The sequence below is a fragment of the Ixodes scapularis genome, unplaced genomic scaffold (genome assembly GCF_016920785.2).
Source record: "Ixodes scapularis isolate PalLabHiFi unplaced genomic scaffold, ASM1692078v2 PGA_scaffold1__304_contigs__length_218370807, whole genome shotgun sequence".
Classification (NCBI taxonomy): Eukaryota; Metazoa; Arthropoda; class Arachnida; order Ixodida; family Ixodidae; genus Ixodes; species Ixodes scapularis.
Window position 1 is genome coordinate 153,279,943 of NW_024609846.1, and position 25,846 is coordinate 153,305,788.

A 25,846-nucleotide genomic window follows, 5' to 3' on the forward strand; every position below is an offset into this window, starting at 1 on the left:
CTAGGAGGCACTGCAAACCATGTTCTTAACACCATGTAGCCATTCGTCCAACTTCCCTTTCCAGGATTCGAGTTTTTTAGTTACATCATGATCACACTTCTGCGTAGTAAAAGAAAAAAAAAAACGAGATATTTTGTTAAATAATGTTTGAAACACTATAATGAATGCCTGTATTCGTTTAATTCTAGATACATAGACCTAACACTTAATTTCGCAGCTGTTCTCCATACAAAAAGGTGCGCGAAATGGATCTAAAATAGCTTTGCAATAATCTTTTTTTCTGTGCAATAATATTGATCATTCATTCATAAATTAATTAGATATTCCGGAGATTAAAAGGCTACACTCTTCTTGAAGGATATTACTTTAACTCGTAATATATATCATTCTTATTTTACAAATAATACGCCTGAGCAACATCATGCTGCAGGTACAACTTTTAATAACAGAAATGCTGCAATTCGTACCGCTACTGCCATACATAATAGCAATATGTATAGCGTATTTTTTTATTTATTCAAGTATCTTAAAGGCCCATTTCTTGGCATTACATAAGGGGGGACTTTTCAAGCAAAAAACAGAAAGGATACATACAAGATAATGCTGTGATGGATGGATAGACGAAACATTTCATGGAGAACAGGGGCACTTCAGTTAAGAAGAGAAATCACAGCAAACACAAAAGTGACAGGGTCACGTCAGAGAAAATCTTGAATTATGTGCGACACATGAACGACAAATAGCCATCCCTGAATGTTCACAAACCTACGTTAATACGGGACAACAAACAAGGACGCCAGAACTACGAACTCTCCAAAATTACCAGCATCGTGCCTGCATACGGCAAAAGCAAAACTTTATTCCACAAGATTTGACAAACGATCCCGGAACACCCCAAGATCGACGATGGCAACAATTTCTACGGGCAGAGAATTCCAGGCTCTAATGGCTTTAGATATGGCTGTATTGTTAAAGGAAAGTGTGGACCCCGATATTCGGCGAACGGACCGGCTGCTGTTTGTGCGAGAGGACGTCCTGTGTGGCGGTTGGATAAAACGGAGCTCCTGTGCTCCATGGCTGTAGAATAGTTTGTGAAACAAGCACAAGAGGGAGATCTCACGACGAGAAGCTAATGGAGGCAGACCAACATTGATTTTAATTAAGGATGCGCGCTATCGTACCAGGAATAAGATGACTCAATAAACCTGAACACTCGATTCTGTACCCTATCTATTTGGTTCGTCAAGTATTTCTGATAGGGGCTCCATACTGACGACGCGTATTCTAATTTGAGTCTGACGTGAGTCTCGTATGCCAGCGTCCGAATATTGGGAGGTGCAAGTTTTCAATTTCATTTTATGAAGCCTAGCGTACGTGATGCATTTGCCGTAATTGCGCTGATATGAGTGGACCAGGACAGGTCCACAGCAAGACAAACTCCGAGGTATTCGTAGTGGGGTGATTGTGTCAAGAGTTCATTGTTAAGTGAATATGGGGATGAGGATACGATCCTTTTACGAATGAAAGTGACTGTTTTACATTAGGAGATGTTGAGGAGCAATAGCCACTCTCTACACCAGACGTCAATACTATGCAGGTCCTGTTGCAGAACAAGGTGGTTGTCGTTTGACTTGATCTGCCTATATATTACGCAATCGTCTGCAAATAAACGAATCTGTGATTTGACACGGTTTGGAAGATCATTGATATATGTCAAGACGAGAAGTGATCCGAGTACGCTGCCCTGGAAAACACCCTATGTTATGTTTATGGCCTCTGCAAGCAGAAAAACTTGCCAGAAAGGTATTGCGTCGTTCTAACATACCACGACAAAAATAGTAAAGTGTGCCTTGTGTAAAAAAAATAGATATGCGAAAAAAAGAACGTATCTGAGGAACACGTATTGTAGAATATTCAGCATTAATACAAAAACACATGGTTTACAAAAATTAATCGACATGACAACTTCTAATAAGAAAAGAAACGTCTAGCACGATTGGAATAACCCGACAGCTTTAATATTTTACCTCCTCAAAAAAGATGGCGCCCTGAAAATATTTGTGTTTTTACCGTTAATTAAACTATATGCATCACCGAACACTTGGTGTCCACCTAAATATAGTGTTATATTGGTCCGGACCAGATGCTGAACTTTCATACTGTGTCTTTATCTGATCCAAAGTGAAAAGCGAGTTTCGGAAATGCTCAATGGAAATATGGCAGGCGATTAAGGCCACAAGCCAGTGTTGGGGAGTACTTTAAGTACATTGTGCTTAAAGTACTACTTCAAGTAGGCTTAGGAAACTTGTACTTTACTTGAAGTACATTCTCTGAGTATGTACTTGTACTTTACTTAAGGTATTTTTTTCTGATACTTTCGGAAGTAAGTAAAATTCCCGACTTCAAAGTACATTCCTCAAATTTGGTTTTGTTAAATTTGTATCATGAAGTGATGCTTTGTCAACTCCGTAGAAATACCGGGAGGGATATTCTACTGTCACCAGAAACGTGAGCAGACGACTTATCGCTCCGATTGTTCTGGGGGCGGCTTTTCTTTAGCTTTTTGAACTCTCGCTACTTCTCGGTCGGTCAACGCAAGCGAGGAGGTTTAAAATATTCGGAGAGCAAAATTAATCATAATGTAGTAATCATAATCACAATCATAATCATTCCGCCCCACCTGAGACTGTGGTGCGGAAAAATTAAAATTTCCAGTCGAAGAAAAAGACAACAGAGAAGAATGTTACAATGTTTTGAGACATTCTCTTCTGTCTTTTCCTTTTACTTGAAAGTTCCCTAATATTATCGCACTCCAATTTCAGGTGTCAAATTATAATTAATTATCACCAGTTCGCTTGCACACTTACTGTTTTTTGTTGTTGTTTTTTATTTCATTAAGGAGATGACACTTCTCTACGAGAGCATCGCTTGCGGAAGCTAGGGGCTGACTTCATGCTGTCTCCTAGTACATTTAACCCCCTTGGGTGCAACAATCCAGTGCAAGCGGCGCCAAATTCAGAAGAGGGTCTTCTGAATTTGGCTTTATTCCTGAAAATAACCACTCTGTGGCCACTTCACTTTATCAAATATTCGCCGCTGTTTTTGAAAATAAGTCATGCACCCCTGAATACCGTTGGGCAATGCATACCAGTTAAAAAAATATCGCTCTATAGGGAAATGAAAGGGCATCATGAAATATTGTGTTAAAATACTTGTACTTTCCTTTGAAAGTACGTTGTATTTATAGTACTTTACTTCAGGCACATTGCACCCAGTGTACTTACTACTTTCCTTGAAGCACATCACGTCTCATTTACTTTGCACTTTACTTGAAGTACCTTTAAGGTGTACTTTACCCAACACTGCCCCAAGCACATAAACATGTATGGCGCCAGGCACCGGAAACGGGTCCAGTTTACCTGGGACCCATTCCCGGTACACTCGTAGCTTTTAAAAACTTTTAACTTAAAAAAAACACTCCTAACTTTTAAATAAATAACGGCTAGTCCTTAAACTTGGGCATTCGGCCCGAACCGCTCGCGCTATAATTGCTGAAGACCAAGCGTTCATCAGCATTTCATTCGTTTTTCGGACGAAAAAGAAAATGAGAACAGTATTTTTGTTAAGACATGTTAAATATTGGTTCACTTTATCTGTTTGTTATTTTTTTAATATAAACAGGTTTAATGAAAGCTGATTCGAAATTTCCAGAAAGATAAAACGAGCAATTCAGTGTTAATCCACAGTACAATAACCGAGATAGCGACGACAAGACACGGCGAAGTCATTGGGAATCGGCATCGCACTCACAGAGTTATTATAATGTATACGCTAGAGGTTCAACTAGCGCTTGTGTGCTGTCGCAGATTAATGCAGACAGCAACCAGTCGAAAATTGGCTTCTGGTAATGCATTCTTATGGAAGAAAATTGAGTGCATTTCGTCTCTGCGCTTGATTGTAAGACCAAAATTTCAGAATAATTCGTAAGTACTAGGTAGTTTGGAACATTTCTCAGTCAGGCACATAAAACAAATTACAGGAGGACACTTAAGGGCCCGTTCACGCATGCAGCGGAGCGCTACAAGCATACATAGCGTTGACATCACACTAAGCGCGTGCTCACGTGAACGTCCACCAGCTTTGTATCGCACCGTCAAAAACTGTTGCTCATGGCAGACGATAACTAGCTGACGACACGCTAGGTAAAGCAATTACACTTTTACAGTGTTAATCAAGGTACATATACTATTCGGTACGACCTAATTAACCAAAGCGTTTCGTATTATTTTCCGGCGAAGAGACAAAATGCACGCGCGTTTGCCCATAGGAATCCGCAGGAGCACCGCAAAAGTAGTCTGGTTGCTGTCTACTTAAATTTGCGTCACGGAAGTCGCACAGATAGTAGCGCCAGTTGAATCTCTAGAGTATATTATAATAACTCCATGGTCGCATTCGCGTACCGTGGGGTGCGTGAACAAAAGCCTTCGGAGAAAAAACGACACCTGACCTGTAGCAGACGACAGAGATAACGTAACCACACAACATAAAGATTAGGTTAGGACTATTTCTTCAATTTCGCGCGCTTGCCGGCGTCCACACGCGTCCAGAGACGGAGTCTTTTTTCTTTTTTTTTTTTTTGGTGCTCTGTTCCGAACGCTCTCGTTTAGTCTTTGGTTCCGGGGCGCCTGAAAGTGCGCTTCCCTGCAGGAGCCTTGGCACTGACAGTGCTACACGGCATCTGTTTATTGGCAATTATTTTTTCCCAGAAAGCCCGTGCAGTACGCATCCGGTGCTACAGAAACCCCAAGTATAAAACGGGTTGTTAACGCTGTGGCGTAGGTCTATAATAAAGAGTATGTGTGCGTGTGTGTGTGTGTGGGTGGGGGGGGGGGAGCTGTGATGTAGCTCAGTAGTAACGCATCCGCCTTGCAAGTAGCGGACGTAGGTTCAATTCCCGCGGCTGGTGGCGGCGGTGGCGGGCTTGCACCATCGACGACAGACGCCCTACACAGCCAACTGCCACATCAACTATTACTACTAAAGTTACATGTAAAACTAAAACATCAACAGCAGACGTCATTTCCAGTCGTTGTGAGCACCCACAACATATATCGCAGTAAAACACCGAAGCATTTTACAGTCCGATCAGGCTGGCGCACACGTATACATCGACAAAGGTTTGCGCCCGAGTCTACGACACTCTTTGGATTTAGGAAATTAAGCGTCATCCGGAGAGCATACACCACCGTCAGGAACGAATTTGTCTGAAATGTCTCGTTTGCATTCGTAAAAAAAAAAAAAAAAATAATGTTAATGTGGTTCGTGCTGGATCGTGCCATCTAGTGACTCTAAATTTGACGGCGTAGCTTTCTGAGCCACAGTAGGTTTATATTAATTAGTGTATATATTTCTCCTCCTCCATAAAAGTCATGTTTACCAAATAATTTTACTTTTTTTTCAGGTATCGCGCCTTCTATATTAATTGCAAGGGTATAACAACCTTTTATAATACCGTGACATCTGGTTTCCCATGATCTCATGCCAACCTGCTCATGGAGATTTCCTCACTCGCCAAGGTCATATGAACGCACTCTACATGCCGTTTGTAGTGCCTCTGGCATCTAGGGTGCACTCATGAGCCTCCAGCCAATACGTGGCTTCCTTGAGTGGGACACCAGTAGGATTTCAGATTCGCGGGTACTCAGAAAGAGATTTTGGTTTTGCTGGAGACGCCAGGTTCACCGGTAAGCACGTTGGTAGCACTGTTTTGTTCCCAATCATAGCTAAACAACACAAGCTTCGTTTACTAAACGACAAGATGACGTAGATCTCGGTATTACAAAATCTATATATTTTTATTTAAAAAAAGTTATATCTTACACCGAATTTACAGCATTGTCACATGTCGCAAAAAGTTGCTCTGTGCTGACGTACATAGCGGCATATAAAACATAGACAGCCTCTACGTAGGAAAGCCTAACATTTGCATGGACATTAAAAAAAAGAAGCCTTTACGTAGGAAATCCTAACATTGGCGAAGACATTGAGAAAAAAAAAAGCCTTTAGGTAGGAAGTCCTAACATCTGTGGAAACAATTGAAAACAAATTGCATGCTTATTTTTCTTTTCCCTTGCTTTTGCACGAATTTTTTCTCATGCTTTTAGTTTTGTACCAAAGAACTTATAAGGAATGACTACAGCCAGAAGATGGACAGTGAATAATTTTATTTCCGTAGAGAACCCATAGCAAATGGCAAAAAAAAATTCATGCACTTAAAATGTCTTTTATGTTTATCATTAACGTCCTATAATTCATAAAATGAATTATAGGGAATTGATGAAAGAATTGGTGTTTCACGGGACGTCAATTTCCCCGCTAAATTTATCGAGTAAATGAATTGATGTATAGGTCAAGTAACGTAAATTTCCTCCTAAATTTAGTAGGGAACTAAGTTGGCACAAAGGTCCCATAATGTCAATTTCTTCTAGGTGTATAGGTAACGTGACGTTCAGTGACGTCAAAAGCCGCCACTTTCCGGCAAATTTAGCGGGGGAACTGAACTGATGTATAGGTCACGTGATGTCAATGTTTTTGCTAAACGTAAGGGTGACAGTAACTTGGTTTGTATGTCCCATGACATCCGGTCACGTGACATCAATTTTCCTGCTAAATTTAGCTAAAAAGCGGAATTTATGTACACGTCTTCTGCTAACAATTTGCCCGCTAAGGTTAGCGGAAAATGCACGAACCGGTCGACAAAAACTTGAGATTGGGATAGCGTTAAAAAGCATTTCATGCTTTAATGATAATCTTTTTACGCATCGAAAAGAGATGACCCTGAAGGCCCTTTCAGGCATCACATAGGGGGGGGGGGGGGGGGGGGGGGTTGATGGAAATGCCCGCCTTCACGGAAGAATATAATTTTGAAGCGACTTACCATTCCTACATTCCCACATACGCCTTCGGGCAATTTTTCACTAAAAGACTTATCCGTGCAAACAAGAGAGCAATTGCCAGCATTAAATGAATCGTAGTCCTGAAAAAAAAAATTACACGTTCCAAACCCTTCTGCTGGCAAGCATAATATCAGTTAAATTAGTTAGGAAGTATCGTAAGCTCTCCTTTGGTCGACTGTTAGTACAGGGGTCTCCAAACTTTTGCATAAGGGCCTGGATTGGGAGCCAGTGGCAGTCTCGAGGGCCGGGATATATTTATGAAAATGTAAAGTAGAAAAAGAATACATAAATAATTATCGTCCATTCTGGTATCTTTATGTGGGTATCCGGTGCTCTTTACGGCGTCTTTTTTCCACGAGCTTATTTTTGCGTCGACAGCAGCAGGCTTGCTGGAAGCGGGCCTCTGGCAGGGGGTTACTGGAACGACCACAGATAGTCACGTGCCGGCCGGAAGGCCTCCACGGGGCGGATCTTGACCGCGGGCAGGGGTTCGGAGACCCCTGACTATGCACGCAATAAAAAAAAATATTTGCAATAATATTTATTCATAATTAGAATTGAGACACAATTATTTCTAACAGTGTCAAAAAATCCACTGGGTGCTTTTCTTAGGGCTGGTAGATGCTCGGGGACACTAACAAATATACACTTATAAATTAAAGCATTATGATATTGAGAGCTTTTTAATAACGGAAGAGTCAAAACTAAATGCCAAAGATTATGTGTACTAATACTTGAAAAGAATCGTTTTGATTGCTTTTCGTTGTAGTTGTGAGCTATATTACACGCCGGTCCTGCTGGATTTGGAAGCCCTCTATACTTGTTCGGATAAAACCCTCATAAACTATAGTTACGTCATTTCCCACCGAAACGTTTTAGAAGCTAATGTAAATCGTAGAGCCGTAAACAATGCTCCGCCCCCCCGCCCCCCCCCCCCCCCCTCCCGATCTCCTAATAACTTTAATAACCTTATTTCATTTTTCAGCCTTGTGGAAAGATACAACATATTTCTTTAGGACCTCGTTGTTCCAACACATATTACATCGTGACATCTTTGGATATGTCTCCTTCAAGGTGAAATCAATATATGAGGTCGGAACTGATTAGCCTAATGGTTCTATTATTTTTAATGAAAATTATTAGCTATAGCGTATAATTTGTATGAAATTAAAGTTTTGAAATTTAAATTAAGGCAAGGGTGCTACTTTTTATTGTTAATGTAAATTTTTAGCTTTTAGCATAGCTCCCAAGACGCTGCTCAAGCATAAACAATAAAAATTGAGTTTCGCAGATGTAGGGCATATGTTAAAGAGCAAATAACTCGCCATGTATCGCGAAAAGTTTTTACCTTAATTTTATGCTTGGCCTAATCAAGTTCTCCTCTTCTCGTTCCTTACGGCTAAGATGTTATTTCGTCGCTGCACAAACCTAAAATTTAAATACCTACATTTGGCCTGCTTCAGAGAGATTTCACCCACGTCGCAGAAGTATTGTTATCGTGTTCTCACGTTTGTACCATGGCTAAGGGGGCTTTAGCAGTAACGACAGTGCCATCAGTGCACACTTGGGTCAATCAGTTGTGTATATTAAGCGTCAGTCAAGGAACACTTTAAATAATACTAGGAAAAAGAAAAGACCGAAATGCATAGTAACACGTTACTTTAAAAAAATTTAAAAAGACGTTTGTCTCGAAAGTAACTGTGTCGTATGTCAGAGGTTCGAGAAAAGGCTGTGTCAAAGAAAAGCAGATGCATACTCTGGTGGGACAGCTGACCAGACGATAAATTAACGCACTGGTGACCAAACTCTGTAGAGTGAGAACAAAGAGTCGTAGACGTCGATTGGGAAGAACAAAATTTTTTTACTTAAATATTAAGAGAACAATGACATTATTTGAGAAAATGCGCACAGTGCCGACTGTTTGACTGCTCAATTGTGTAAATTCACACCCCTTTAAAAATGCACACACAATATTGGCGAAATATTTTTAAAAAGTCGCCCATTTGGAACAGGGCAATAACGTAGGCTAGCTGGTGGACGGTCATACTTAGAGAACCCGGAGACAAGGGTAAAACACGGAAAAAAAGGAATAAATGACAACACAACGACGTGTCAAAAGCGTCGTTATGTTACATGTATTCCTTTGCTTTGGCATTTTCTCCCTTCTCCCTGGGTTTTAGAAGTTACTTCCTTTGCGTTATCAGCGTGGGAAAGGCAGTGGCAACACAGTATGTAATGAGTTAGTGTGGAGAAGGTGCATACGTACGTGGAGACTGGATGGCGCGAACGTGGCAGTACCGAGCACAGCGCTGGCACCAGCTAGCGGCAAAAGTGCGCCAAATACTCGAACTATTTCAACCAGTTTAGGCGAAGTGAGCACGTCTATTGTTACGCCTGCCTGATTTATCCGCTCTTCTGTCGCTTTCTCTTGCGCTCTTTCTCTGGGGGAGCCCTGACGGCGTTCGTTTCCCGGAGCAGAGCGCCGCTGCTGTATGTCCGAACACGTGGTGCCCCCCCCCCCCCCTCCTCCCCCGGGCCAGGAGTAAGACGGATGTACCTATAGAAAATGTGCGGCTGGCACTGCCGTTTCATCAGTGAGGAGACGAGCACTGCGTAAGCGTCCTGCTGGCAGTCGCCTTATGTACCTCCGTCCCTGAATTGGGAACGGAAATGGTTACGTGCCAGCTATATGACAGATACTGTGTTTAAATATAACCATGATAAAAACAAAACAGCGCAAAGACAAGGACGAAGTAAAAGAAACCACAGGACACAGCGCTGACTTTCAACTGAAGATTTATTCGTCGCAGGAGTCTTTTGGCCTTCTCGATAGACATAAAAGATCTGTATTATTCGCTCCCGCATGACAAAAAAAAAATAATTGAGCATCTAAAAGACCATCCTAGCAGGAGTGTTTTGGCCTATTCGATAGACATAAAAGATCTGTATTACTCGCTCCCGCATGACAAGCTAATGAAAAGTGTTGAACAATGCATTGACAGGCATGGCTATGTGGCGTTTCAAAATGCAGCAGGGCTTAGTGTGAGCAAGTTTTTAGAGCTTCTGGCGTTTTCCTTGAAGTCGACGTTTGCGACCTGGAATGACAATGTGTTTATACCAAAGAATGGTGTCTGTATAGGGTCGTGCACAGCTCCCGTGCTGAGCGACATTTCTCTCGCATTTTATAATAGAGTCCTTTTTACAAAACTTGAAGGTTCTGAGGTTGCAACAATTTTTAGGTTTGTGGATAATTATTTGGTTTTATTAGATTGTGACGAGGAGGCCTTCGGAGCAGAGGTTTCGCCTGTTTTAGCTACTTTCAGTGATAGCCTTAAACCGCTCAACCTGACGCATGAGCTGCCGATAAATGGCTCCATTAGGTTTTTAGAGCTCCGTCTTCACTTTTGTGATGCTCACACGTGTTGGGGATATGAACCACGAAGCAATAAACCACTTCCGCCGTTCACCTCAGCGCACTCTAAACTTGTAAAAGGAAGGATAGTTAACCTGTGTTTTCAAAATGCTGTGGACAAGTCGTGCTCGCACCAGGTTAACATAAGTTTTAAAGAACAAGCTTCTAGACTCCAGACTGCTGGCTAACCCGGTGTACCTATGAACTGCAGTGGTTAAGACCTCACTAAAGAAAAGGCATAGTAACTCTACCCTGAAGGCTAGAGAAGTGAACAAAAACGTCACCGTTGCACCGTATCTTCATGGTATCTCACATAACTTGAAGAAAGTGGGAAGTAGAGTTGTGTTTGTGTTTTCGGCACCATATAAGTTGGCAGGGCTTTGCAGAAAAGTAAATTCAGATGTTAACAACAAGATCGTGTGCACTAAAAAACACCAAAATCAGTTCGTTTCTTGTGTGCAAGGAGTGGTCTATTCCATTCCTTTATCTTGCGGCCGTCGTTATGTAGGACAATCGGGAAGATGCTTAAACGATCGACTCAGAGAACATCGATACAACGTTTTTAAAATCGTGTCAGGGCACTTAGGCGTGCACAGCAGATATTGCGGGTGCATTCCTGCCTTCGAGGGATGCGAAATGGTTTTTAAGAATAAGGACAGAGTGACGCGGGAAATAATAGAAGAACGCGATATTGTGCGACTGGGTCCTGATTGTGTTAGTGCCCCGTCACTCGTACTTTCGGATAAGGAGCGGCAGTTCTTAGAACGATGAGGGCAAAGCAGTGGCAGTGGCGTATTGAAAACGTGACATGTTATATATATTTTGTATTTTTCCTTGATTGTTTTTCGGTGGCATGTTTGCTATTTATAACGGACGCCTACACGAATAAGTCTTCAGTTGAAAGTCAGCGCTGTGTCCTGTGGTTTCTTCTACTTCGTCCTTGTCTTTGCGCTGTTTTGTTTTTATCATGTCTACTTACCAACTAGCCCAAACTTCTACGTTAATAAACATAACCACGTTGCGCGGAAACCCGACACAATAATACAATGTAATTATGCTTCCAAACTAAGACTATTGTGAAAAAAAAAAATGTATACAGGTGACGTGAACCTGGTTTCAGGCGGGGACGGAAATCAAGTCGCCTCTTGCACCACCGGTCAAACCCGGGATGTTTGTATGTGCTTGCGTGCTCGTGTCCATGCTTCTCGGCACAACATCCACGCACGAGCACGCACACTCGGTGACCTGGAGCGTCGTCGCGATGCCCCAGTTGCGGCCGTCATAGTTTGGACCGCGTCATGTGTATAGCGGTCGCTAACGCTGTTCCTCCCAAGAAGTCTGCACTTCGCCTCCACGCCCGAGTCTCCGTGCCAACTGCCGTCACGAAACCTAGTCAACGTAGTGGCGTAGTTGGCGTAGCATCGTTTGCGGCCAGACTGTTTGCTCGTCTTACATTTAACTCTCTCCCCAACGAATCTTTGTGAACGCTCTAAAAGTGGCAGCTGGGGAGGGACGGAGACTTTTGTAGCAACATCTGGAGATTATTAGGTTCATCAAAATAAAAAAAGAGGGCAGAATGGAGGGAGGGGTAACAGGAAAGGACAGAAAAAAAGCAGGTCTTCAGTTTTAGACTGGAAAGGCTCGAGGAGCAGCTTCAGAAGATTTATCAACTACAGAAACACAGAGAAGAGAGCGTGTCAGACGGAGCGCTCACACCAGTGACATTAGAGATGGGGCCCGCTCGGATACTAAACAAACAAAGCAACTCATAAGATTGACGGGGAAAAAGAGCAACGGAAAACGAAGATTGTTTAGTTTTCGAAGCCAGGGAGGCTCAAGCAAAGTTGGGTATCGATCGGCGCTTCAGCAGGATGAAAGAAAGACACTGGGCGAGACAGGTGTGCACATTTATGAAGATGAAGAGCATACCAACCCGATGGGTATACGTTGAACACACCAGCTGTCCCTGAATTATGGTGTGAACGATTCACTCCTGTACCTGGCCGAAGAGCCTCAAAATGACAACGGGGAGACATACGTCCAGAGTGAAAGAAAGGGAGACGCATCGGTGAGCCGAAACGGCGGCACGGTAGTCGTCAATGACCCTGCACGCTAGAGAAGAGCAGGAGGTCAAGAGAGGTGACTTCCAGTAGAGCAGCAGGGGGAATACACTACATTTCGACGTCCGAAGCAGGATGCTGCGGACTCGGGTATATCGAGCAAAATACTCAGACGTGGACGTGAGATGCACCGGGTGCTCACAAGAAGTCGCAGAGACGGCGGAACATGTCATAATCGTGAGCGCGGGCCTGTAGCCAGAAGTGGCGCACGGCGGGAACATGGCGGTGGCACTCGGCTTCCGGGGCTACGACGAGGACGAAACCGAGCATCAAGCAAAGGGAGGAGGCCTACCGATCCAACCAGTTAAAGCAACAGAACTAAAACTGGAGTGCTGATGAAAGGAGAAGCAAGCGGAGAAAATCAAGGAAAATAATACGACTGGCTATAGGTCCAGCGTCCTAATTGAGATTCCCCGATACAAACGGGTTAGCCCTAAAATCAAAATCAAACTCAAAATCTATACGGCCGCGCCGGTTCAGGGTGCAGACATCACAATATGGTATTGGAAATTTCGAGAAAGTAGCCTGTGTGAGCGTGGGACGATGCTGGAATACAATCTTATTTTCTCCCACCACACGGAGAGGACACATAAAAAGTTCGAATCGCTTGTCTCGAAGTAAGAACTTCCCAGTAACCTAAAGAATTCAAGACAAAACGGCAATTCTAACTGAAATATATGTTTGGGCATTTGCGATGACTTAAAAATGTGAAAATGTGAGTATACAGAATACCGTTACGTAATATTCACTATTTCGTAACCATAATATCACTTACCCAGACTTGGACGTAGTTCAACTACTCTACTCAAACTACTGTAGTTTAACTACTTTTCTGAGTAACTTAATAACTTTCAATTACAACTTTATTTGGGTAATTAGTAATTTTATTTAACTACGTTTTTTCGGTAACTTCTACTCAAATTACTAACTACTTTCGAAATCTAGTGCTAATTTTGCTGATCACAAAAGTTTGAGCACAGAAGTAAATAAGACGCCGGCAGATGAAGTGGCATTCTAGAACAAGGGGCCCCCTCACATTCCGTTCCTACGCACTTCTAGTCGGCAGCCGTAGAAACTGCATCACAGGCGTCCTTGGGCCAAGGTGGCGACGAGCAGCCAAAACATAACACTGGCGCGCACGAACGCAGGAAGAGATGCCTTAACAAACCTTGGTCGGGTATTAACTTAATCCGGTCAATGCACGCAGGCGCCGCGCCTTGAGCTGCAACCGCAAAAAAAAAAACCACTCCAAGCTTTTTTTTTTTTTTTCGTGTTGTTTGCTTTTAGTGAGTTCTACCTCATGCGGTTTAGGGGTTCCACTGGAGACGCCATGGAATGACCTTGCACCTGGGCGACTGTTCCCATGGTCGCCTCGTCGTCAGCGCATACTCCCTTGCGATGCCGGACTCCCCCGCGCACAAACGCAGACACGGATAATCCGTTCATTTGAGCAAGCACTTTCCCGCTTCGACCTGCAACTGTACGAGCGAGGATGCTTGTTCATATAATCCTTCGCGTCCTTCCGAACTTCCACGCCAGGGAGACCCCCTCTTTGTTGAAAACGGTTTATTTGTCAGGCGTGTCAAGATACCGTAGTCGCCGGCGAGGATTGCGAGTCACCATTGGGAGAACCTATTGTTGGACCCGGCTTCAGTGGCGAAACATACTTCGTTTCAAAAAAACTTGTTTTTTCTTTTTTTTTTCTTAGTAGCGTAGCATTAGGACTGGAACGAAACGCGCAGTCATCCGGATGATCTCAACGTCGTGGCGCGAGACTTTACCCCATGACGGTCAGGTGCACTCACTCAGCGTACTCTCCGAGCGTCGTGGGAATAAAGAGGGGCCAGTCATAACACTCTCAACTTGCCGAAGAAAAAAGAAAAAAGGAGGAGAGTTTGTTATAAAAGACCCTCTAGCCGAGACAAACTTCACATGTTTCGTCATGGACACCAAAGATGCTGACACTAGCATACCCGACCCTCCATAGTCTATTTCTGAAATTCAACGATGCCGTCCTATCCAGCGCCACGGTGGATAGGACGTCTTTTTAGCTTGGCTGATGAAGTCTTTAGGGGGAAAAGGGAAAAACTCCGTGATAAGAACTTTGAAAGACAATTGCGTCTGCGAGCAAATAAACTATTTTGGTAAAAACGCAAACCATAAAATTACTGCATTATTTTAGGTTCGCAGGATTTTTCACGGATCAAAATTTCTGTTCATTTTGCTACCACACATATATAAAAAGTAACTTCAAAAGTAACTTCAAAGTAACTCGCTACTTTTTTACAGTAGTTAGTAGTTTACTCAATTACTATTACCAATGAGTAATTTCTACTCTACTCCAATTACTTCTGGCATCGATACTCAGTAACTTAACTTAACTACCTTTTTTGAGTAATTTGTACATGTCTGCACTTACCCCATGGCCGTTGAAAATACATATGATGCGTCCTGCTTCTCGGACAATATTCAAGCACCTCCCTTCTTCAATTTCTTCTAATGACACCGCTGAAATAGGGATTTGATAAAACTGTTTCAAAATCAATTTATTCTGAAAGGGTAATTGCACTTCACACAAGAGGTGCGAATAACAGACTAATCCGCTGTGCCTTGAGACACGCAGGGCAGCATGAAAAGCTAATGAAGTTGAATGAAGTTTTCTGGATCATATCGCGAAGACCCCAAATGTGAAAGAAGCTGTGCTGCGAAGCTGATTTGAAATAAGGCATTCGCTTGGAAGTATCATATACTTTTCTAATGGAAAAAAAAGAAAACGGCAGACGCTTGCACTTAAGTTTGCTGCGTACTTATAATTAAGGTAGGATACGTTTTGGGAGGTGGAGCATGGTTAACCAGCATATTAAATCGAGACGCTAACGCTCGGCGAAGTAGAAAGGGCAATAGAGAATTATTTTGTCACCAACGCATCTGAGTTACTTCGTGCGTAGTGCCTCATTCCCGTTGGATGGAGTTAGTATTTATGTTACAAGAGTGATAACAAATGGCGTTCTCGTCGGAAGTCCCGGCATGAGTCTCAGTACGTAAACGATTTCACCGGTAATTGCCAAAATACTGTCGCAAAATATTACCTTTTAGCTCCCCTATTTAATCACCAGGAAAAAAAATGGATGGCTGTCGGTCATATTGAGCGTTTGCAAATATATACTAAATCAAACTTCATTCGTTAAGACCAAAGAATTCAATGAAAAAAGACTTAGATTAGTCGTATGCACTGCTGATTATCAGTGCTTCAGTTTTTATATTCTTTTACTTTCAATCTTTTTACAATTACCCACACTATACGTGACATTAGAACAATTTGATTGAAATTGCAAGACACTTTCAAGATTAATGATTTTCGGTAGTTTGGAGCCTCTAAATTACATCGCCTATAAAATTTTATCTGAACTCGTCCAAAGAGCAGATTTTGAAGTCCGGAAAATCCAGGAAATATTAGGTGATGTGTTTACCTGTAGATAATTGTACATTTGAAACGTTGAACATCAAATGCATTTTTTCAAAAGCAAAATGAATGGCAAGCTTTCTATCAAGCTCCCACAGTCGTAACCATGGGAACCAGCCCTTAGTTGCAAGCTGCTGCTTTTTATGGTTCTGGTGCAGGAGAAACAAATTGTAACTTAATTTTAACAGTTGACTTAACTTCTATACTACCTTTTAGCTGAAATAAAGACGCAGCCAACGCTACAAGGTAATGAGACCAATCAAGCAGTCTCAAAAGCGCAAGTCAATGGGCCCTCTTCTGTTCATGATTACCGATGATAGAATACGTAGAGAAACAAGACAAACACCATGATTGTGCACTCTTGGCGCTGTCTGAATGGTCCTATAAGCTCGTATCGTCAACCGCGTCTGGACTTAAGATAAAACGAAGTGTAGCTTAGTCCGCGGCAAGGACTGCGGTCAGCCGGATTCAACCTGGCAGCAATGCTTGGGATTGGGCTCGTTAGTTGTTGATGCTTCGAATAAAGGGCGCTGCCAAGGATTGCAAATCACGACACTTAGACCAAAAAGTTGACGCGGCATACATATATGAGCCATTTAAAAAGTGTTATTTGGCTTTTTATGCAAAATGGCGACACAACGAGAAAAGAGCATCAAATGGAAAAATGTTTCAGCGAAGTGTAAAACAGATTTTTAAAAAAATACTATTTTTTGCGCAATCCGCCATTAAAAACGCACGAACCTATAGAGATATCACAAAGGAAGGCACCTGAGGCCCGTGATGCAGTTCTCGTTTACCTAGCTCAATTATTTTAGTGAAAGCAATTGAAGGTTCACTGACATGTTCCAGTCGTTTAGAACGCCATAGGAAACATCAATTTGCGCTTCTGCTTTTCCCGCGATGAACCCAATATGGTAGTTAGTTTAACTTGTGTCCTACAACTTCGTCTTGCAGAATTTGCTAGCAGTGTTCTTATGGCCGAATATTGTTACAGCTTGCCGGAGTTTTTGTGCTCTCGAAGCCTATCTTTTAAACATTATCATGTCTGCCCGGTGTAGGCTTCTCCACTTGAATGCGGAATTTTGTTCACAAATCCTTGTACACATCCAAAAATCTTCCTCTTGCGTCGAACCCCAAACAAGATTTCGCCCGGTGTTCCAACCTGTTGACTCTTTTGCACCATTCCCCGAGTTTGAAAGGGGCCGATAACACGACTCTTGCGTCATGAAAAAACAGTTAAAGTACGGGCAAGCTGGTGGATGTTCAACATGTTGCAACGGAGCTTGAGGCAGGTTTGTGAAATAGACGTAGAAGGAAAAAAAGAGAATAAGATACGTCTGAAACACCGCTAAAAGTTTTATTCAGTCCGACCACCTCATATAAGATACTGCCAAAAGGTCACCAACCACAAAACTTGCCCTTTGCTAGGGAACAATACACCAAAACACACAAAGGAGCCATCAAAACAGGACAAAGGGATGCCCCCTCAGCTAAAAGAAAAAGATAATTTTAGAACAAACCTTACCAACATGAGGTGACCCTCCACTTTTACAAAGGAAGTTTACCCTTTGTAGAACATTCGACATTACACCCTCAGACAACATTGACCCCGAACCTGAATACTAAGACCAACACCCTAAAACAAAATAGAACTCGAAAGAAACCTCTTTAACTCTACCGATTCGGAACACTAAATTAAGACACTTCTGCACATACACTAACAAAGCCCTACCGCGCTTCCCTTTCAAGACATAAACAAACACGCACCCACAGACATCCAAAATTGTTCACAGTTTCAAAAATGCTTTAGTATAGTTCCCCAGCTGTAGCGAGGCCTGAGAGTAGTATAGAAAACGAGAGCCCTCATTCCTCCGAACTTAAAAATGACCTTCCAGATATAACATGGAAGCAATAGTAAAAAATCACTCTATTGGAGTGTATTTCACCATATCCTGTTAATACATCGTCCCCAGTAGATCTTCTTCCTTCATGTCAACTAAATAATAATACAGAGCTCCGTGAAAATAAAACTTTCCTTATTCAAAATACTTCGGTTTTATAATCTTGTTCGTAACCCTTTAAAAAAAAAAAAGAACCTTATATTCGTATTTTCACAGTATGACACACTTTAAACAAATACGATATATCTTCGCCAATACTGGAAACTCCTCCGAAAACCTATGGGAGCGGCGGCGAACGTGACAGTGGCGCCTCTAGCGGACTCGGCGTCTACGGAACCGGACAACGCAATGGAAAATTATAGGCTCCGCGACGTCCTCGAGCTTTGCGAGCCCCGTTTCTTCACCCCAACAGCTGAAACAATTCATTACGCCCAACACGTTTGCAAAGCGGAATCCACTGATTGCAACTGCAACGACAAACAATTAACAATGCGCGCATGAACGAAGATAGAGCAGTTTATTTAGAGGTCTCAAACGCCGCTCAGGGGGATCACACGCGTTTAAAGCGCATCTGGGAAGCGGAAAAAAAGGCGTTTAGCCACTCGTACTACGTCGTAAGAAGTTACAGTTTATACGTTACAAACTGCGTTGTCACAATTTCTTACCTGAATAGGTGATTATTAAATCGTGCGCAAACAATATGTTAAAATTACTAGAGCAAGCGCTCCAGTCTCTGCAGCATTACAAAAACAAAAAGTAACGAGAAAAATGACCGTGCAAACACTTCCCGAACTTTGCAGAAAAGTTGGGGTCCCCATCCCAGACGAAAATAAAAAGAAATGGAGAACAGTCGCGAACAGCGGCCGGCGATTGCAACGAAGAAGTTAGGAGACGATACAAAAATACAAATCACGCAGCAAAGACCTCCTTTAACGTCGACGATCGCACGGGACGTCGGTTGAAAATTAGCAAATGGGGCCAATGGGGCTCGCAAAGCAACAAGCAAAGCGGAAGATACACGACGAAACTATTAAAAAAAGCTTAACTTTTTTTTTTCTTTTTTCAGCTGCACGTTACACGTTTGTTTATTTGCTTTCGCGGCGTTGGTAGGAACTAAGAACAAAAGAGCTGCAATCTGCTACGTGCTAGCAGTGTGTGACCTTTTTTGCTTTCCCTTTTCTTTTCCCAGTGACTTTGGGAGGTTGTTTGTTTGCTCGCTTGGCGCAGCAGTTCAAAAGTACATTCCAGTATACTTGTTGGCGTACATGTCCAGGCAATCCTTGCACACCGTGCCTTTGTTTCGAGTGTCGATCAGCGGCCTCAAGTGCGTTTTGAGCTCAACTTTTGTTTGGTGAAATATTCGTCTGTTGCGGCGTCAGTGGCGATTTTGAAGCCAAACTTGGATAGATGCTCCAGTTTAATTTGAAGTAACTTAATTACTCACGTTTGTTCGGTCTTCGGGAAGCGGAAGAAGGCTTTTCCACCACATCAGAAAAACTGGTTTTCGCAGTGGAGATGGCAGGCACGTGGCACGACTGCCATCTCCAAGTATGCGCTAATGTATGCCCGAAGGCGGCCGGTTGATCAGCCAACGATGACTCATAGCAGACGTGACTGCGTACTCAAATAAAATGCAAAGAGATATTATAACGAGCTTACACTCCTTAATATATTTATTAGGTATCAAAAAGTACATATGAAGATTTCCGATCAGAAACTCAATCGACGGCGAACATACGAGGTTATCATAGACGACAGTGGGAAAACAACAACAACAACAACAACAACAACAACAAAGTTGCAGACGGCCCTCCAAATGTCCGGGCATAGCGTAGCAGACGAACCGGTTGTAGTAAGCGACGAAGCAAAGGAAAGAAAGTAAAAACTAAGCCAAACAAGGCAAAGCAAAATACACGATGGTTCGAACGTCAAGTAAGCGCAAGAAAGAAAAAAACAAGCAAAAAAAATAAATGCCGGAGGAAGAACGACCGCGGCGGCGTAGCGTCTCCTCAAACATAAAAAGAAAGTAGACTTCGAAAAATGGAAGGAGGTGCAAGACCGTCCATCGGTTGTTCTTTTTTGTAACTAGGCTTTTATTAGTTTCAGTAATAGCGTCAGATTTGCATGTACACAATCGTCTTTTTCCAGAGCATACTGACATCGCAGTGAGGTACGTGGTTCGAAATTGCCTTTTGCTTCTTTATCCGGAGACGATCGGGATATAGCCAGCTCGCTATTCGACGGAACGGTTTTAAGCAATACAATCATGAGAAATTGAAATTGCAACAACAAAAAGAACTCATCGATATGCACAATAAAGTTGAAACGTAGCAATGTTCTAAAACATTTTTTTACATTACCCTTTTCAAAGAAACGGGGCGAAGGTACATTCGTGTCTTGCCTGGCAGACATAAGTTCTGAGTCTTTTGGCGGAATGTTTTCTTCGGGAGAGCCCGATGATTGCACCCTACAAGCTGTAACATCTTTCCCTCGCGTAGAAAATGTCCTTGACTCATGAGGTGGAACCTACGTTTTAACATTCAAAGCAGCAAATAACCGTGAAAATTGTTTTTCATTCCTCACCTCGCACGGAGATAATCAAAACCAATGCATTGTGGAGAATTTGTCTGCTAGCGGAGACTCCGAGCTCGCCAGGGGCGCTGCGATCACTTTTCGCCCGTGATCCGCGGGAGTTGCCAGTATTGGCTTACATGGTATTTGCTTTAAATTTACGCTTTTGATAGCTTTTTGGTAGAGGATACAGACTTTTTAAGACAACCACTTTATTCTTTTTAATAAGGCTTTGGTCGGAGTAATTTTAATAAATCGATGATAGGTTGTAACGAATTTATCTAAAACCCGCGGATTCTGAACTTTTTCTAAATTTTCTTTTAATATGTCGTTGAACACTTCGACAACAGATGTTTTTAGTTCTGAAAAGCTACAAAAACGTTTCATCCATATATCCTAAAACAATCTCAGTACTTTAGTATTATAAAACTCTAGTGCTTGATCTGTTCGTATCTTTTGGGGAATTCTCTTTGACTGAAATATTTCAAGGAATGCCTGTGATTTTGTTCACCTGTTTTGTTCTTTAACGGCATTCACCATGCATATCTAAAATAGACTTGTACAGGTTAGAATATATTTATAACATTCGACTTCAACAATCTCAGCTTGTCATTAACTATCTATAAGTGGAACGGCTACTCTACGTCTTTGAAATGTGTATCCAATTGCTTTGAGCTCTGTGTATACATCTGTTTTTAGGCAAACTATTTAGCCTTATTAATTGACCTGTTTTCTTTCTTGAAGATCATTTGTTCCAGAATCTTTCCGGGTCATAATAAATCTTTTCTAATGACATTTATTTATGAATAAGTTTATACCCATTCAGTTTGTTTCTATAATATATTTCTTCCTAACAATATATATGGTTGACTTTATAAACTCATTTTTATATTCCTAACCTGCACTTTAGAAAGTTCATTTGTTTGTATAGATTGAGAAGTTCCGGATAGAACTTGTGAGAAACTAAATATCATTATTATCTTTCATGTACATTCATAGTTTGTTTAATTGCATTATCGAGTAAACCGGTTAGCGTCAAACAAGCTAAGGGAACAAAAACAAATGCAGTTAATCCACTTGCTGAACAGACAAGCCTAGTGAAGGTTAGAATTTCATTTACATTTTGACAATAGTGATAGGATCTTCCAAATACGTATGTTTTATGTCAACTTCCTGCATTTATTTGTGCCAGCGCCAGCGACGCAAGAAACAGCCAACGAGGCCGGCATGACTTCTGCCGGCTTCATTGGCTGACGTCCTGCCAACGAAGATCCTACATCACGAAAAGGCAAAAGCGCAAAGCGATAGATCCATTTTTTATGAAATCATAAAAGCATGCAACATGTGCCAGTAATAATTCAATTGTCCTCACCGAATAAGAAATATCTAATAAGGATCGAACAGAGATCTTCAGAGCCTGCAACGATGACCTGACGACCGGGCTCCTTGACTACATGAGGCCACTGTACGAATCAGAGAAACTTTCTACCGGCCTAAGCTTTCCAAGACAGTCCACGAGTACACAAGGTCGTGCCACGAGTGCCAGTGACGCAAGAAACAGCCAACAAAGCCGGAAGGATTCCTGCCGGCTTCATTCGCAGCCGTCCTGATAACGAAGATCTTACATCAAGAAAAGGCAAACGGGCGAAGTGATAGATTCGTTTTTTTATGAAATCATGAAAGCATGTGACATGTGCCAGTGATCCTTAAATTGCGCCCACCGAATGAGAAATATCTACCCAGCTTCGAGTAGAGATCTTCCAAGGTTGCCGCGATGACCCAACGTCCGGACACATAGTTCACAGCAGGCCACTGGCACGAGTCAGAGAAATATTATAATGGCCCAAGCTAATAATTAAACAAAAAAGCGGCGCATCTCGAATCGCACGCATTTGACTCGCTGCCATCGGTATAGGTTTGAGCATTTTTGATGACAGAAATCGCAAATCAGTTATTTACTCACTATGTGTTTTTCACTTATCTTTCTTTCTTTTCTTTTATTTGTCGTCCTACTCAGACGTGTCTCCCTTGCTTTGTGTGGAAACAAATCGACAGCTCTTAGAACTGCGCTTATTTCTGTATGTCGGGTTGTCTTCATAGTCTCAAGGTCGTATTTCGTATTTCTTTACTACACGGTTTAATCAAAGGGCCATATTCAAAATCAGACCCCAGAGAAGACAGCTTTGGCTGCTGGACTTTGAGTTGAAATTTATTATTTATTTCGTAGATAAACAAATTGCAGACATCAGCATTATACGGTTCACGGGTTTTGTTGCATTTCTCTTCTAAATAGAGTAAATGGGTGATTTAATTTTCAACGCACTGCTCCCGCTTTCACCATTTTCATTGTCATTAGCTCGTGCTTATTGTTACTTCTCGTATTTGCCGAGCTATTTTCCTTAATATGACTTGTATATGTACCCGCGTAATGTCTGATTTTATGTAAAGGTAACCAGTGATGATACAAAAGCTTTCTGACATTTAATAATTCTTTTTATATGAATAATAAAAAGTAGAAATCAGTTAGTAAAGTGGCCCCTGAATTAAGAACATAACAGCTCTTGGTATCTTAGGAGCAGTAACCAATATTTCTCATTGAGACTCTAGCTTCTCTCAACTATTTAAGAATATAAGACTTTACGCATATATCTATATTTTATGTTTTTAAGGCATTGGTTGATAATTAAAAACCAGCACCTTAATCATGTGCTTTCCCGTAATCCTCGACTATGTTTCCATTTTTTAAGGAGATAATATCACCCGTATCCTCCATTTAATCTGCGATTCCTGCCATAAACTTGGAGGTCTTCTTATGTTGCAAGGGATTTACGGTGAGCCTCTTTTTTATTATTAAAAATAACCTATTTAAGACGAACTTGTCCAGAGAACAGCGCCAGGGAAACATGAAAAAAATTTCAATGCTTAATTTTCGCATGACATAAATACTTGAACAAATCTAGTTCTCACCATGGAAAATGTAAATATTGTAAGTGTAAGATAAAAACAAAAATATTACTCAGATCGAAAGCTGTAGACCAAAGGGAACAAGCAACATATCTGGGATATCTCAGTATATTCAGAAGGCATTAATAATATATTTTGCATATAATGTCCTCTAAAGTCGAAAGGAAATACAACGCGTAAGTTATTGAGATAGTGTTTATCTTACCTTGTACAAAACTCGGTAATATAATTATCATGGTTAAAGGTACGAGCATCATTTTATTATACAACAAATACCAGCTCAACATCAAACGTCCGCCTGAAGAAAAAAAAGAATCATGGGATGAAAACATTTGGATATTTAAATAAGTGATAACAGTAAAAGTCTTTAATTCTTTTAAGTACCAACATGTTTATAATTTGCGGAAGGAAAAATGTCTACCCTTTTTTTTTACAGATGACGTCAGTAACTCTACAAACACGTTTACTTTACGCAGAAATTGACCTCTGGCGTCTTAAATTAATAATAGTATCTACAAAATTGAATTTAAGTAGTAACAAGGTGACGAAACCTATTTTTATTTGCCTAATGATCTTCAATCTTGAGCCCATAATGGTACAAAGTTTGACAGTAAATGAAGAAACAGAGGTATATATATATATATACATATATATATATATATATATATATATATATATATATATATATATATATATATATATATATATATATATATATATATATATATATATATATATATATATGTATGTATGTATATTCAGGGTGTTTTTTTTTAAGCTTAACAGATTTGTTTAAAAAAAGCCGTGAAAGTTACACTTATGCCGCTTGTGGAGGTAAGTTATACGGCCTGGGGGACATATTATAGGGGGCTAATCGTAACAATCAGTCGACTAATTAACTAAAGTTTGTTAATTAACTTTTCAATTAATGAAAATAGACATATAGTTCCAATTACAAACTTGCTCAACGTCATCGAAAACCACTAAATCGATCATTTTTAGAAAGATTTTCAGCGTGTGAGAAGCGTAGTAGTGTACTAAAGTTACCACTCGTGGAGCATGTACAAAGCTAGTAATTGCGATAAGGCGCCCGCGCGATTTTTCCGTCTCTTATCTAGCCCTAGCCTTGTACCTGCTCCACGAGTAGTAAATTTAGTACGATACTACGCTTTTCACGCGCCGAAAGTCGTTCTGAAAATGATTGATTTGGTGGTTTTCGATGACGCTGAGCAAGTTTCTAATTGGAACTATATGTCTATTTTCATTACTTAAAAAATTAATTAACAAATTTTAATTAATTAGATGACTGATCGTTACGATAAGCCCCCTGTAATATGTCCCACCGGCCGTATAGCTCACCTCCACAAGCGGCATAAGTGTAACTTTCACGGCTTTTTTAAAACAAATCTCTTAAGCTTAAAGGGATACTACAACGAAATTTCGGCGCTCATTTTTTGGTCTACATGTGTTCAAAGGAGCAGTATCACATCGAACTTACCAATATCTTGTTAAAAAAGTCTCGAAAAAGAATTTTAAAACGAATTAAACGATTAGCAAAGAGCACCTGGTGGATGTCGCTAACGCCTCACTTGTAATGCCCGTCTAGGAACCTTGACAGCTAGTGACGGAGGTTGTCTCGCCTCCGGCCACGACGAGAGAAGAGGGGCAGGAGGAACTCCCCTCTTCCCGAGAATCCCTTTTGTGTGTTCCAGAAGTCACTATTGTCCCCCTACAAGATTACAGAAGATTAACCCGTCACTCAAAATTCGTAGAAAAGCAGCCGCTTCGGTGGCTGGAACGACTAGGCTATCCTCTCGACGTCAGCCTCGCCGTAGCTTTGCTCGTCTTGAGACGACCTACGTCACGATTGCGTTGAATGTCACGTGGTCTCCGCTGGGCCTTCTCCGAGCGCTTGCCAGAGTGGGTCGTTTATAACGAAAAATACAGCCACCAGGCTCAAAATAGAAACGTGCGATAGTCATTTACGGATATTGTGGATCATATTCAACCTATTTTTGAACACGACGGGAATATTTCAAATAGTGTTGCAGTATCCCTTTAAAAAAAAACACCCGGTATATACAGGGTGCTTCAGAGAACGCAGGCCAAATCGCTCCTGCGAAAAATACTCAGCGCAACGAAAAAAGGCATGTGGCGTTTTGGTCCTGGGCCAGGGGCCCATTTAGGAAAATTATTAAAGTCCGGGATAATCAAGTGTTACTTATTTTTGCGTAATTAACTTTTTAATATTGTGTTTAAGGGCATGGTTTAAATTAGAAAATTGCTCAGCATCATCGAAAAACACTAAATCAACAAATTGCAGAGCGATAGAAGCCACGCGACGCATTTTACGACTTTCTGAAAAACCGCACAAAATCGACGGGTTTTTAAGTTTCGGTTTGCTATCAGAGCGCATCTCAACCCCGGCGGCATCGCGCCCCGTGGAGAGATAGTGCAAC

General features: G+C 41.5%; 1 protein-coding gene across 1 annotated transcript; it reads right to left on the bottom strand.

The window, feature by feature from the left end:
• On the bottom strand, nucleotides 1–23,644 carry LOC120843904. The gene is made up of 4 exons (XM_042290564.1): nucleotides 23,593–23,644; nucleotides 14,908–14,996; nucleotides 6,938–7,036; nucleotides 1–99 (listed from the first exon to the last, which is right to left on the bottom strand). Exons 1-4 carry the CDS (start codon nucleotides 23,642–23,644, stop codon nucleotides 1–3), a joined length of 339 nt encoding a protein of 112 aa, XP_042146498.1.
• Nucleotides 23,645–25,846: the final 2,202 nt, after the last annotated feature.

Coding starts and splice junctions, on each gene's coding strand:
- LOC120843904 (XM_042290564.1), bottom strand. CDS start 23,644: ATGATGCTCGTACCTTTAACCATGATAATTATATTACCGAGTTTTGTA. Junction 14,997..23,592: donor ATTACCGAGTTTTGTACAAG/GTAAGATAAACA, acceptor TCCCTATTTCAG/CGGTGTCATTAGAAGAAATT. Junction 100..6,937: donor TATGTGGGAATGTAGGAATG/GTAAGTCGCTTC, acceptor TTTACTACGCAG/AAGTGTGATCATGATGTAAC.